Source organism: Heptranchias perlo, chromosome X (genome assembly GCF_035084215.1).
Source record: "Heptranchias perlo isolate sHepPer1 chromosome X, sHepPer1.hap1, whole genome shotgun sequence".
NCBI lineage: Eukaryota > Metazoa > Chordata > Chondrichthyes > Hexanchiformes > Hexanchidae > Heptranchias > Heptranchias perlo.
The window spans coordinates 8,567,318-8,583,043 of record NC_090370.1 but is presented as its reverse complement, the minus strand read 5'-3'; the positions used below and the strand labels follow the sequence as shown (position 1 = coordinate 8,583,043).

The 15,726-nt window shown below is 44.3% G+C and overlaps 1 protein-coding gene across 1 annotated transcript in view; it reads right to left on the bottom strand.

Annotated features, from left to right (window-relative positions):
• smarcd1 (SWI/SNF related, matrix associated, actin dependent regulator of chromatin, subfamily d, member 1) overlaps positions 1 to 14,639 on the bottom strand; it is a 33,577-nt gene extending 18,938 nt beyond the window's left edge. The window contains exons 1-5 of the mRNA XM_067976678.1: positions 14,430 to 14,639; positions 6,054 to 6,247; positions 4,451 to 4,493; positions 3,400 to 3,522; positions 1,635 to 1,757 (exon numbers count right to left, since the gene is read on the bottom strand). Coding sequence (XP_067832779.1) covers positions 1,635 to 1,757; positions 3,400 to 3,522; positions 4,451 to 4,493; positions 6,054 to 6,247; positions 14,430 to 14,594 — 648 coding nt within the window. The 5' untranslated portion in view covers positions 14,595 to 14,639. The remainder of the gene's footprint in view (positions 1 to 1,634; positions 1,758 to 3,399; positions 3,523 to 4,450; positions 4,494 to 6,053; positions 6,248 to 14,429) is intronic.
• Between the last annotated feature and the right edge of the window lie 1,087 nt (positions 14,640 to 15,726).

Below are 15,726 nucleotides of genomic sequence, written 5' to 3'. Positions count from 1 at the left end.
CTCTAGTTGGGGTGCACGCATGCAACAGCGGTCCTGTAACAACTAACCCTCTAACTTTCCTCCCCACTATGCCTGGCCTGTTTTGTGTCTTCCCACAGCAGGTCAAGCTACAATCAAAATCTAAGTGGAATTGAGGCCTACAAGCCACCACTCCATATTAATCAGTGCAACAAAGCAAATTCTTGACGACATACATAAACAGAACCCGACTGGCTTATTCATGATACCTTTGCTAAGGAACGTGGAGATTGGCACGACATGGATTGGGGGATCTTTGATATACCCCCTCCCTCGGCAACTGTGAGATCTTGGCTGAGATATCAGGGGAGAAATTATGCGAAGACTTAACACAAAGAACATCAATAATTCATCAGATGACAAACCAATCCCAGCTTTTCTTTTGATGTGGAGATGCCGGTGATGGACTGGGGTTGACAATTGTAAACAATTTTACAACACCAAGTTATAGTCCAGCAATTTTATTTTAAATTCACAAGCTTTCGGAGATTTTCTCCTTCCTCAGGTAAATGTTTACCTGAGGAAGGAGAAAATCTCCGAAAGCTTGTGAATTTAAAATAAAATTGCTGGACTATAACTCAGCTTTTCTTTTGTGTGCCTTCTAGTAATGGCTATGGAGCAAGCAAGGGTAAGGAGCAGAACAGACAGGAACTAGTTCATGCTGTGGGGAAAAAGAGGAATTCAGAGTTTTTTTTTGAAAATTGCCATTTACAAAATGCAAAACCTCCAGAAATTCAAAGATCATACTATACCTATTTTAAAGATAGGACCTTCAACACCAAATTGGGCCCCCACTGTTGCAATACAATTGGGGATAAAACACCTCAAGATCTGGGGCTAATAAATAAAAAGGGAGAGCGTTTTCTTTTTTTAAAAAATGAAATTCTACTAAATACAAGGTCGAATAAATGTCTAGCCTCTCAGTTTTCCATACAATTACTTACAAATGTGAACAACTCTTGCACAATTTTTCAAACAAAAAATCTGAATTCCCTTTGTGTGGTATAACTTGGGACTTCCCAATAGTCGATACAAAAATTCATGGCATTCCATCCGCAAAACTTAAAAAGCTCTCTACAGTTAAAAGAAAGACGTGCATGTATATAGCACCTTCCACAACTTCAGGACGTCCCAAAGTGCTTTACAGCCATTGAAATACTTTTGAAGTGTAGTCACTGTTGTAATTTAGGAAACGCAGCAGCCAATTTGCACACAGCAAGGTCCCACAAACAGCAATGAGATAATGACTAGGTAATCTGTTTTGGTGATGCTGGTTGAGGGATAAATATTGGCCAGGACACCTGCTCCCATGAGAGATGCAGAGAACTCCTCTGCTCTTCTAAACAGTGCCACAGTACTCAGTACTGCACTGGGAGTGTCAGCTTAGATTTTGTGCTCAAGTCTCTGAAGTGGGACTTGAACCTACAACCTTCTGACTCAGAGGCGAGAATGCAATCACAGAGCCATGGCTGACATCTTTAGAGTGAAAGTTGAAAGTTACAGACATTTCCTTGACTAATCCTGCCTTTTAACTGATCGTGCTACCTCCATTTTGGTTGGGAGGAGGGGGTGGGGGGATGGGGAGGAGAAAGAGAGAAGAGAAATACAAATCTTACATCTTCTAGGAGCCTTCCTTCTACCCGAAGCTCCCAGGATGCCACCGTTCCTTCCCCATCTTCTGCGTCCGGTTTTGCAGGGTTGAACGTATTGGAAATAAATATACGAAGCTTTCGCTTTTGCTGAACAAACAAGGAGGGAGTTTTAGCTTTTTATTATTTCAACAAAGTGGGTTTTCTCGGTCAACTGGATATCGGTCGTCATACTGAAGAGTCTCTGAACCAAGCTACAGAGGAATCCACACAAGTAGTTTAGGTTTGCCTGGTATAGAATGCATGTTCTTTCCCCCTTTCTGACACATCCCACTTACGTTTCAGTATCTGGATCTCTTTAAAAAGAAAGAATTTTGATCACTATTCTATTCTCCTGTTATTTCTCTTGAGTTTTGAATTCTTCCCGTTACTCCTCCTCCCCTGAAGGGGTACAGTTCCCTAGGTAATGGCAGCCCTACCGTACCTGAGCTACGTGTTTACTTTTAATAGGCAAGTCTAGATGGTGAGCACTGGTGCCATGCTAAACTGTAGAAAATCACAATCCTCATTCAATGTTCCAGTGTGGGTAACATCAGCCTCTTTTTGTTTTCCTGTCTAACTCTGGGACACTGATCAATTTTAACACCAGCGATCAGCTAATTTAGCACAGAGCAGGGAACATAGAAATATAAGAAGGAGTGGGCCATTCAGCCCATCGAGCCTGCTCCATCATTCAATTAGATCATGGCTGATCTGTATCTTAACTCCACCTCCCCATCTTGATTCCATATCCCCTAATACCCTTGCCTAATAAAAATCTATCAATCTCAGTTTTGAAATTTTCCAATTGACCCCCAGCCTCAACAGCTTTTTGGGGAGAGAGTTCCAGATTTCCAACCAAGATCAACTCCAAAGCCTTGCAAGGCTGCACGGTCCAATACCACAATACCCAGCATTTCCATTCATGAGTCATCAGAGAAACTCTGAATATTTAAAATGTGCCGACAACATTGGGGTTTCTTAAAAAGTAGCAGAAAGGTGATGGTTACTGCATAGATTGCCAAAATCTCTGCTGCAAATTACACCCCAATGTTTTGGCTCTCAGAAGGAGACCCAATTTATCAATTATCCACCTTGGGCAGTCATACCAGCGTCCATGAAGAATTAATTACCTCGTTTGGCTAGTTATGCTGTTAAAATGGATTAAATGCTGCTGAATTAACCCACAGGGCATGAATCTAGTGGTACACTATTGCAAGCAGATCGATTTGTGTGACCAGTAAGAAAAATTAAATCGCAATTAGATGCGAGATCAAGGTCAAGAAAAGAAGCCAGAACGGAGCTTCGAAGCCCAACACAGAACAGTCTTGGAGGAAGCCTTATTACACCCCTACGCTAAGTAATATTTTGATGCATGCTATTTATTCTATCCAAAGTTCAAATACTTCACGTAATGATGAACTGGCACTCAAACACTAGCCATAAATTTTGAAAAAAAAACATCACACGCTCATATGCAATCTAAATTGTCACACAAAAGACAACGGTTACATTAAAATGAATAACTGCAAGAAATGAAACTGTTGTAACACATGGGTCCTATCGGTTATGCAAAACCCCTTCCGTAAAGAAAGGCTTCAAGGAGTCCCATTCTGTTGTCAGAAACAGTTTAATACCAGGTTTTAACACTTGATTAAAAAGTGTCAGAGGATCTGATGGCTTAAAAATTAGATTTTAGTAGGCCAAAGTACAGACTGTCGGTAAATAATCGAGATAGTGCAATATGTTTTACCTTTATTGGCCTTTTCAATGCTTCCTGGATGTCCAGGCGTTTCCTCATTATAGTCTGGTCCAGCTTCCTCTCAAATGCCAGCAAATCCATATAGGCTTGAGACTCTGGCACAAGCTCCCGAATCTACAATAAAAAGGATAACGTGCACAATGATCATCACTGATGATCACCAAATCAGCCCTATCCAAAGTCACAAATGACATCCTCTGTGACTGTGGTAAACTATCCCTCCTTGCCTTCCTCCACCTGTCTGCAGCCTTTGACACGGTCGACCACACCATCCTCCTCCAACACCTCTCCTCCATTGTCCAGCTGAATGGGACTGCCCTCGCCAGGTTCCACTCTCATCTATCTAGTCGCAGCCAGAGAATCTCCAGCGATGGCTTCCCTTCTTGCCCTCGCGCAGTTACCATGGGAGTCCCCCAAGAATCTATACTGAGACCCCTCCTCTTTTTCAAACTACATGCTGCTCCTTGAAGCCATCACCTGAAGATAAGGGGTCAGCTTCCACACGTAAGCTGACGACACCCAGTTCTACTTCTCCACATCTCTCTCGACCCCTCTATTGCCTCAGTGTTGTCTGACCGCTTGTCCAACATTTGGTCTTGGATGAATCACAATTTCATCCAGTTAAACATTGAGAAGACCAAAGCCACCGTCTTCAGCCCTGCCACAAACTTCGTACCCTCGTCACTAATTCCATCCCCCACCTCCCCAGCAATTGTTGCAGGCTGAACCAGAATGTTCTGAATTGGATTTGAACCCAGGTCTCAGTAGTGAAAGTCTACGTCAAACCCACTGCACTATACAGTTGCCTAGACACATCCAGCATTAACCAAAAAAATTTCTTGCTCCCCCATCAGCCCTAGTGGCCACTTTACACACGTTGATTTGCACAGGCTTACGATCAGTTCACCTATCCTACCTTCAGCTAGGGAATGGTATGCGAAAATTACATTTTTTTAAAAAATCCAAAACTTTTGGATCAGGTGCCCGAGGTGAAGAATGTGGTGCAGGAAAACCTTTAACAACAACAAAAGGAAATACTTACCCTCTGAGGTAGAATTTTATCTGCCATTTTCTTCTTCTTTGCACTATTCAAATGAAAGAATAAACACATTACTCTGGCAACTGATCTTCCAAAATCTGCCACTCCAAAATGGAGCCCTTTTAATACTCAGACACAGAGTGCAATGACCATTAGACCCACAAGGCACCATAAGAGGTTACCTGGAATAAATAGATATTAAAACACTGACAAAACTATAGAAAGATGACCCGAGTTCCCAGCAACTTCTGGGAAATAATCACAAAACTGTTCAAATGTCAAATTAAAATGAGATCACACAATTATCCAGTCATTATAAAGTGAAAGCATTTATGGATTAAGAACTTTACTCCCAATAGGTTTTTATGCTTTTAAACTATTTTCCTTTCTAGTTTTCTCCCCTAAAGAAGTGGCTCTTGCTGCATTCTCCCTTCCCTTCCCCCAATCATTGTCGGCCGTGCCTTCAGCTATTTAGGCCCTATGTTCTGGAATTCCCTCCCTAACGCCCTCCATCTCCCTCTTCTGGGGTAAAGCTCAATGGATACATGCCTCACCTTAAGTGGCTATACTTCATGTGTGAGCCTGGACAATGCGTGTCAACAGGCTATTTGATAGTATGGGGGAGAAATCATAGCAATGTTGAATCCTGCCCGTGTGCAATTCAGTAAGAGTCATTAGATAGTAATCAGGAGAGGAAAAAAAAAATCAGCCCAGGAGTACAGCAGTGAAATGCAGTGCCCAAATTGCTCCCCTGGCAGAAATCAACTAACTCAGCACACAGCAGGGATCGATCTTCTGCACTACAGTTCCCACCACTTAAACCGTCCACGCCTACAGCGGGCAAATCATTAACACCAACGCGCCCGCTATAAACGGTGGGGACTGTACATGGTGTGTACATTAAGCAATGCATTTACCGTCTAAGCCAACAGGGACATTTCGATGCAGGTTTCTCGATATTAATGATTGGCAAAGATAAATATGATGAAGCACAAAGAAGATGAAATAACTGCAGCATCTGAATGGCTGACATTGGCTGTACAGATTGTAAGAGTCCTGTTATACGAAGAATATCAATTTTATTATTTTGAAATTGTGTTCATCATGCAACTCCGTAGAAGCATTGTGTTTGCTGCTAGTAAGACCACTACTCTGGCTGACACAATAAAAAAAAGTTCAGCAGTTATGGGGTGCTATAATGCTTTGGGCGAGAGAGGGAGAAAAAGAAAAAAAAATCAGCCAGAGTTCCTGCTCCTGATCACTATCCAGGAGGTGCACACATGTGGACATTGAATGGAGGCAGGATTGCCCTATATCCAGCTCAGCTGTGATGCCATCTACAGTAGAATAGCCAGCCAACATTCACTTTCTTGACTCAAAGTGTGGTCACTCGGGCGAAGTATTTGAAGATAGCGGAACCACACCCAGCACGTGTCTGCACTTTGCAGGGAAGAAAATTAGTAACAAAAAATTCATTCCTGGGACACAGAACAATTCTGGTACCCTTGCCGCTGAAAACACAGTGTTTAAAAGTACAGCGTTTCTGGCAAAGCTAGTTTGCAGTGAATAACGAGAAACTTCATTTCTTAAGAGGTATTGGACGTACTTGTGATTGCGGTTCTGGGCTGCCTGTTGCTGCACCTGCTGAATCTGCTGTGGAGCTGGCCGTTTGCGAGACTGGTCCATCATCGACTGAGGCATGCCTGGTCGCACCGCTGGGCTCCCACTGTACGAAGGACCTGGCGGACCCATAGAAGCACCTTGAGGGGGCATGCGGCTGCCCGGAGGCATCCCTGGACGCTAGTTAAATGGAAGAAAACAAAATGAGACGCAAAAAGGATTTGTCCTTACCAGGAAAGCTGAAATCAGCAAACAGAGCCAAAGAAATCAACTTAGCCAACTTCCACACCACTATGCCCACAGTCTGATTTTTGATAAGAAAATGCCACAAAATACTGGAAGCTACAAGAGGGCAAATCTGAACACGGTTAATTAAAACAGCCACATAATACAAGCCGCGACATATGCACAGTGCACATAGCCAGAGAAACAGAGTCAGGCGCTGGGAAACAAAACTATGACACCAAGATAGGGTAGCAGCAAGCTCAGTTTATATGTGATGGGAACTCAAAGGTTGAGCTGCCCCGTCAAACCTGCACTCCAGACGACAGATTAAAGACCTGTCCCGAGAAAAGGTGTGGGGTGGCTATCTATTGGCCGACTAACTGCCCTCTCGTCTACAGAATAGTATATTCTCGAGTTACCATGGCGAGAGGGGGGCAGAACAATGGGGAAAAGAACAGTTCCAGTCAGTTAAATTTTAAAATATGCAAATTTAGACAAGTTTTGACTGAATTTTATTCCAGTAGCAAGGAATGAAACTGACAAGTCACCAGTTCTAATGCCTTCTCTCCTGGCTGTCAAAGCGCAGGCAATTACTACAGTGTGACCCAACATCTGAATTAGGAAAAGCCCCAGTTGCGTATCTTCAAGGGGGAAAAAAAACTTAACAAAAATATCCAATAAAAATTAGTAGCACTAAAATGTTTTAATTGGCAGATAATTAAATTATTACAGCAGTACAGGCATGTTACAATAAGGTACATAATCAATCCAATCATTCAGTCTGCTCTACATAAAGCCACAACTAATCCTGCAGTCAAGCTAAGAAATGCATCAACTAGAGAAAAACACAACCCGACTGTGCTTGGCCTCACTAATACCTCTTCCTCTTTAAGGACAAGAGTCAGCTGATAGGTAAGCCGCATGGACCCAAAACGCTGCATTACAATTTACAAAAATCTGCTACCACAGTCATAAAGAAAGGCTTTTTAAATTTGAAAACAGATCCTTACCAAACCGTGAGCAAGAAATTCAAAGAGTTTGCTCCTGGTTGCTGACTGCATGCCACGCGTCCCTTTCAAACACCCTTTGTCCGTGTGCTATGCTCTACTTTACTGCACTCTCGTTTAACAAGCTGGTGCTGTCGGTCTTGGGCATCCGACATTTTATTGTCGGGAAGATGCAATCGCCTCAACTTTTACAAGAAATTCAGCAAATCAAGAGTCAAGCTACAAGAGCAACTGGCACGCCAGAAGATGACATTACATTGTTCAGTCCAAGGCCCTACGATGTGCATTCTAAACACCACAAAGAAATGAATCAGTGAAAGACCTTGTAGCAGAGGCTGTCGCGTCACTCTCCATACTACTGCTCTTGCAGGTCTCAGCTAATTAACATCAAGACTCAAAGGATAAAAAAGCCCTGCTTGCACACAGCAAAACAGTTGCCAGCAGAGAAGAATGCTCAGGAAAAGCCCTGAATGTTGGCACAATGATAAGTGAATGGTTGCAATTAAATTCCATTGAACTGAAGAGAGAATTTTAAATTGAGAAAATTTAAACAATTCAAAACTGTCTCATCAGAAGAATAGTAAGTGGACAGGAAATGGCTGACAATGTTCAGAACTGCAGTTTTCATTTGTCTAGCGTCTTTACCATCGAAAAACATCTTAAGGCACTTCACAGAGGCATAACCAGGCACAAATCGATGCCAAGCCAAAGGGGGTGTCAGCCAGTGCTCATTTGGGTCATTGTTGTATATAAACATTACGTGTTTTGCTTGGTGGCAGCCATGGCTCAGTTGTAGCACTCTTGCCTGAGTCAGAAGGCTGTGGGTTCAAGCCCCACTCCAGGGACATGAGCACAGAATCTAGGCTGGCACTTCAGTTCAGTAGTGAGGGAGTGCTGGACTGTCGGAGGTGCCACCCTTCGGATGAGACGTTAAACCAAGGCCCTGTCTTCCCTCTCAGGTGAGCGTAAAAGATCCCACCGTACTTTTCAAAGACCTGGGGAATTTTCTCTGGTGCCCTGGCCAATATTCCTCCCTCAACCAACATCACTAAAACAGTAGTTAATTGGCTGTAAAGCACTTTGGGACGTCCTGAGGCCATGAAAGGCGCTATATAAATGCAGGTTCTTTCTTTCCAAAGGAGCTGTTAGGTGAACAAAAGCAGGTTTTTCAGTTGCTGCTGAATATCGATATTTCACAGCAAGATGCTCTTCGACACATTGAGCCTGTGCTAGCTTTAATCGGAGCTGTCAATTCCAATCCCATTTTTCTTCTTCTTTCCCCATGTACTTCAATATTTGTTGTTCTTATGGTTTTTTTTCCAATCTGCAAACCAGCTTCTAAAGATCTGTATATCCCCAGATCTCTGTTCCTCACTCCACGAAGAATGTTACCATTTAGGGTACATTTATAATCCGTTTCTTTCCCCAAAATGTGCTACTACTTATTTATTGACGTTGAACTGCACTTGCCACTTACCTGCCCACTTCTTTTACCTTGGTCTTCCTGCATGCTTCCTCATAGCTTATTATGATGCCTAATTTGGTGGCATCAGTAAATTTCGATGATATTCTCTCTATTTTTCCATGTCCAAATCATTTGTGTGTAATATATATATATATACATATATAAAAAAAAATTAAAAATGGAGAACGAGAGAGGTCCCACCACAGATCCCTGGGGCACACGATTAGCTGCAGGCTGGCAATTCGAGAAACATTCATTTACTCGACTTCTCTACTTTCTATCCTTTAGCCATCTATCCATCCATGGTGTCACTTTGCCTTTAATACCACAGTTCTTAACCACACTATCAAACACTTTTTACAAGTCCAAATATACCATAACCTCTGCATCCCCATTGTCTATAATTGCTGATTAATTTCCTCGCAGCATTCAATTAAATTAATCAAGCATGACCTGCCCCGTACAAATCCATTTTGACTGTCCCTAGTTAACCCACACCGGTCCAAATTGTCACTAGTGTTATCCCTTACAATGGTCTCCAGCAGTATTCCTATTACCAACATGATGCTATTGTAACATTTACCATTCAGTCCTTCGGTGAAAATCCTGTTTCTGAAGAATTCTGGAATTTTATGGTTAATACTTCTGATATTTCACCAACCCATCTCAGTGTGCAGCACCTGAGCCTGGTAATTTATGAATATTACATTCCACTCACCCTTTATCCTGAATTCTGAAGAGTGCTCTGTGAACATATGGCTCATATAAATCAAGTGAAGCTCTCAACCTAAGGGATATGGCTCAAGACAACATTCTGTTAATATTCACTGTATTATCTCTCGTGACTTTGTTTTATTCCAAGAGATTGTTTTAATTGCAATAGCCTTTCTAACTGTTGGACAAGGGTTTCAGAGCTTTGATGTACTGTATATTATTTATCCCAATTATCTTGCAGTGTTACTTTTATACTGTTATACTATTTCACTTTTATAACTGTGCTTAATTTCTGTGTGTAAATTTGATTAGTTTTGAATCTCTGGTCTGCGAGCAACATTTCTATTTACTCGAATAGACTGAAGACATGGTGGGAATCCTACGTAATTTCCAGTACACAATTTACCATAATGAGGGTAATTGTTAATTCCTAGCTTCACCAAAGATACCATTTTCAAGTTCCAAGGGATCCGGTCCACTTTTAGAAATTGTTAGGCCACTGAATGAGAAAATGGTGCTGAAGAACCTGAAATCCAAACAGACTATATGAAAATGCAACGACGCAACAGGGATTATTAGAAAGAACTTGCGTTCGGGTTGATAACAGGGGTGAGTGCACTATAGTTAAGAGGAGAGACTTGAGACACGAGGGCTATTTATACTGAAACGGAGAAGGCCAAGAGGAGATTTTATAGAGGTTTTTAAAATTATCAAGGGTTCTGATAGGGTGACTATGGAAAAACTATTTCTTCTGGTCAAGAGGTCAGTAAGGAGGAGTCATCAATTTAAAATTGTCAGATAGCAAGAAGGAATGCTTTACCACAGGCAATTGTTGAGGCAGAAACCACAGCATCTTTTAAAGGGAGTGTAGATAAACATTTCAAACAGAGGAGGGTACAGGGCTACGGGGAGAGAGCAAGGCAGTGGGAATAGTTTTCGATTGTTCCAGCAAATAGCTGGCACACACACGATGGCCTAGCTTTGTGCTGCAATCATCTATGTTCCATATCGTGCCTGATCACGTCCAATGAATTACTTTTGAAGGAGAGGCACTATTATGTTAGCCATCAGCCAATATGTGCAAAGCAAGATCACACAAGATAGCACAAAAGGAATGACCAGCTAATCTTCATTTGGTGGCATTAGTTGAGGGAGGAATTTTGGCCAGGACACTGGGAGAACTCTGCTCTCTTTCGAATAGTGCCATGGAATTTTTAACGTCCACCTGATCTAAAAGACGGGGCTCTTGGTTAAAAATCTAATTCAAGATAGAACACCTGAAAATGTAACAGTCCCTCGGTACTGCATCGAAGTGTTAGCCTAGATTATGTGCTGGCACTTTTCAGTTTACTGTCTTCTGGTTACTGTCATGCAGCAGCAGTTTTTCAGGATTTAGGAAGATTATCAAATTTCAAAGCACTTAAAAAAATGATTGGCCATGGACTGGTGGAAGAAAAAAAGCTGGAAAATGATACTTGCTGGGAGATGGGTTTTTTGCTGGGTTGATTAGTCGTTGATGTCAAGTCAGGATTCGGAATCCTAATGCAACCTTTATTGGAGGAGGAGAATGCATTTGAAACTAACCTGGTTCTGTCAGCATCCATAGTGATTTCCAAAAGTGCTATTTCCGCAAAAGACAAACTAGCACGAGCAAAATCAAAAATAAATCAATATGAAAAAAGTGCTTTATTGTCTGCCGTGCGCTATTGCCATGTCACCAGTAGGAACAACCAAGCACCACAATCGATCTTGCAAAAAAGATTTGGGTTGATTGGACATTCAGCATTATATAATGAAATGCTATACACACCAATCACAAACTAAATACAAATACAATTAAGTGGCTAAATGCTGCTTTCAAAATTTCTACATGAGGACCAACATGCACCAGAATTTACTGCAAAAAATAAAACCTTGCCATTAAACAATATCAGAATCTTTTTAGCGAACCAAAGCGGGACCTAAGCACATCAGGCACTAAGGAAAAGGTGACAAAGGAATGAAAAGCTGATAACTATATATATATATATATATATATATAAAAAGAGTATACACGGTGGAAGGTGATGGATTGTGACATGTGGTTGAGTGACAAGCCACATAACTAGTTATTCGAGACCCACAATCTAAGTGTTTTATTTTGTGTTATCCCATCACTATTCCCATTAGTTTCCAGGGCTGTTCAATTAACAAAATAATAAAAGATTAACTGCTTTTTGCAGCCACTAATAGATTTTTGTTTTCTGGTTCTCCCCTTCCCGAAGGCATTGACTGTTCCTGGGCTGTGGCTCCACGGGCACTAGACATCCTCCATTATCCATGCATGAGCCCAGTGATTGTCGGCAGGCTATTCTACCATGAGAAGAATCACAGCCAAACTCAATCCTGTTCTCAGCAGACATCCCTCCACACAAGCTTTCCAGAAGCAGTCACTGGACTGCAATCAGGAGTAAGAATCCAGGCTGATTTTCACCTCTTTAGATCAAGGGCGTTGTCATTCGCAGCCATTTTAAGCGTTTTTCTGATGCCTTTGACATAGACATGGGAACACTGGTGACACTGTTGCTGTCATCTGTTGTGAGCTAAGTCTACAATCACAGAGAGTTCCATAATGAAACTGGAATGGAGATCAGCAGAGATTTAAAAAAAAATTGGAATGCAACAATGGGGCAGGGACAAGCACGGATTCAGCCAGGCTTAGCAACTTCTCAATCCAGTTGTCAATGATGACACAATATCAAAAGTGAGATAGGCCTTATAGAAAGACAGCTTTTTAAAATAAAAAGTGAACTAGATAGCAACAAGATATACGTTTAAAGTCTTAAGTAAATAATGAGAACAGGCCAGATGAGTGATAACGTTTGTACTTTGTCTTTTGCAAAGAACAATACGTGCTGTGAACACTCCCCCAGTTTTATTTACTCTCCTGAAGATGTGAATGATGAGATAAAACCTGAAGGCTCTTCTCAATGCCCTGATGACCAAAACTTTGATATCATTGTGACATTATCCAACCCAGATCGGTTGCTTCCACGACTGACATTCCCAGGGTCCCAGAAGGACTGAAACTATTGTGTTCCGCAATGTATTCAATCACAGTCGAAAAACTATTCCTGCAGCATTCAATCTAGTTGTTGCCAAAAGACAGATCTGGTACAATTCCTCCACCACATACAGTACAATGCACGCACAAATTAAGTGCTAATCACTGGGGAATGCACTAGGGTTTCCTGACCCTTGGTGCAACCACATAAAACATGACAAACTTATGGTCAGTCAACGTACAGATGTATTCCTCTCCAACCGGGAAATACTTTGACTTGCACAAGAGCAAAGAATCATCAGATACTGGATTCCTTTAAAGAAGCTTACCTTACCCCCTCAAAATACAAGTAAAAGCAGATAGTGTGGGAAAGGATCGGCCTTGCATTTATATAGCACCTTTCATGACCTCAGGACATCCCAAAGCGCTTTACAGCCAATGAAGTAGGTATTTTTTGAAACCACTGTTGTGATGTAGGGACACACGGCAGCCAATTTGTGCACAGCAAGGGCCCACAAATGGCAAGAAGATAAATGACCAGATAATCTATTTTTAGGGACGTTGGCTGAGTGGTAAATGTTGGCCAGAACTCCTCTGCTCGTTTGAATAATGCTGTGCTTTTACGTCCGCCTGAGGGGGCAGACAGAGCCTCGATTTAACGTCTCATCCAAAAGATGGCACCTCTGGCAGTGCAGCACTCCCTCGGTACTACACTGGAGTGTCAGCCTGGATTACGTGCTCAAGTCTCTGGAGTGGGACTACCACCTTGACTCAGGTGAGCCAAGACTAACACCACCTTGAAGCATCGTTGGCCCCAGTTACGTCCACCTTGGCTGGCACCTGACTTTTGCTTCGGTCTTAAATTTTCAAACAGCTGGAATTTTGCTGTGATGTTATCTCCACGCCAGTGGCCCTGATCAAAACTGAACTCGGGTCTGAGCCCGCCAATCTTATCTCACACACACAAGCTGTTCTGCCAAGCCCAGTGGGCATAGGGTCTAGAGTCTGCCCACTGTAACTGTATCAGACACACACAGAAAACAGCACATAACACGTTAAAGCTATTTGTTGAAAGGGAACTCAAAACACTACCATGTTTTCTGAAGTGGAGATGCCGGTGATGGACTGGGGTGGACAAATGTAAGGAATCTTACAACACCAGGTTATAGTCCAACAAATTTATTTTAAAATCACAAGCTTTCGGAGATTATCCCCTTCACCTGACGAAGGGGATAATCTCCGAAAGCTTGTGATTTTAAAATAAATTTGTTGGACTATAACCTGGTGTTGTAAGATTCCTTACATGTTTTCTGAAGCAACACTAATAGCGCCCAATACCAACATACAAAATTAACGGGCAGAAAAGACCATCAAGCGTCCCCCACACCTCATGGTGGCTGGAGCAGCATGACCAGAACTAGAGTCTGAGATGGATTGCAGGCCATCGAGCTGAAACATGAACTATTTCTCACTCTGCCTGACATGCTGAGTGTGTCCCCCAGCATTTTCTGTTTTGATTTCAACACACTTCTGCTAAAACTTCAAAAATAAGAATCAAATCGCTCTTGCAACCAAAAAAAAAAAAAAAACCCCTTTTCCAGCCCCTGGACAATCACATTTGAAAAAAAAAAGTGACAAGGAATCAGGGCCAGAGAACAATGCGAGAGGCCGAGGAGGCGGTGGGAACTGTCCAGCCGGCCGAAGGAACAAAGAAAGCAGGGGGCTGGTCACAGATCGGAGACCAACCCTTCCATGAGGGAGGAGAGAGGCCGACTGCTGCTGTGCCCGCTTTGATCGGCGCGATGGGCCGCACTCAGTCTGAGGGGAAAAGGGCCTCCCGCCTCCCGCCTCCCCCCTCCTCAATACAAACTTCCAAAAACCCGGCTCGCAACCGCCCCTCACACTCACCGGGTAACCCTGGCCCGGCATGGCCGAGCGGAACATGTTTTGCTGCTGATTAGGCGGCATCCGACCCGGGGGCTGGCCCTGCCCCTGTCCCTGGCCGGGCCCAGACCCCGCCGCCATGGCGGCCGCCGCGCCCGGGCTCATTGTCTGGAAGCCTCGCGCCGCCATCTTCGAGCAGGAACCCGCTCGCACCGGAAACGGACCAGGGCCTTCCGGCGCGCGCAGCGCATCGGGACATCTGCGCTGGACTCCCGATAGAGCGCCACCTACAGGGCGGGGTCTGTACTCCCAATCGAGCGCCACCTACAGGGCGGGGTCTGTACTCCCAATAGAGCGCCACCTACAGGGCGGGGTCTGTACTCCCAATAGAGCGCCACCTACAGGGCGGGGTCTGTACTCCCAATAGAGCGCCACCTACAGGGCGGGGTCTGTACTCCCGATAGAGCGCCACCTACAGGGCGGGGTCTGTACTCCCAATCGAGCGCCACCTACAGGGCGGGGTCTGTACTCCCAATAGAGCGCCACCTACAGGGCGGGGTCTGTACTCCCGATAGAGCGCCACCTACAGGGCGGGTTCTGTACTCCCAATCGAGCGCCACCTACAGGGTGGGGTCTGTACTCCCAATCGAGCGCCACCTACAGGGCGGGGTCTGTACTCCCAATCGAGCGCCACCTACAGGGCGGGGTCTGTACTCCCAATAGAGCGCCACCTACAGGGCGGGGTCTGTACTCCCAATAGAGCGCCACCTACAGGGCGGGGTCTGTACTCCCAATCGAGCGCCACCTACAGGGCGGGGTCTGTACTCCCGATAGAGCGCCACCTACAGGGCGGGTTCTGTACTCCCAATCGAGCGCCACCTACAGGGTGGGGTCTGTACTCCCAATCGAGCGCCACCTACAGGGCGGGGTCTGTACTCCCAATCGAGCGCCACCTACAGGGCGGGGTCTGTACTCCCAATAGAGCGCCACCTACAGGGCGGGGTCTGTACTCCCAATAGAGCGCCACCTACAGGGCGGGGTCTGTACTCCCGATAGAGCGCCACCTACAGGGCGGGGTCTGTACTCCCAATCGAGCGCCACCTACAGGGCGGGGTCTGTACTCCCAATAGAGCGCCACCTACAGGGCGGGGTCTGTACTCCCGATAGAGCGCCACCTACAGGGTGGGGTCTGTACTCCCAATCGAGCGCCACCTACAGGGCGGGGTCTGTACTCCCGATAGAGCGCCACCTACAGGGCGGGGTCTGTACTCCCGATAGAGCGCCACCTACAGGGCGGGGTCTGTACTCCCGATAGAGCGCC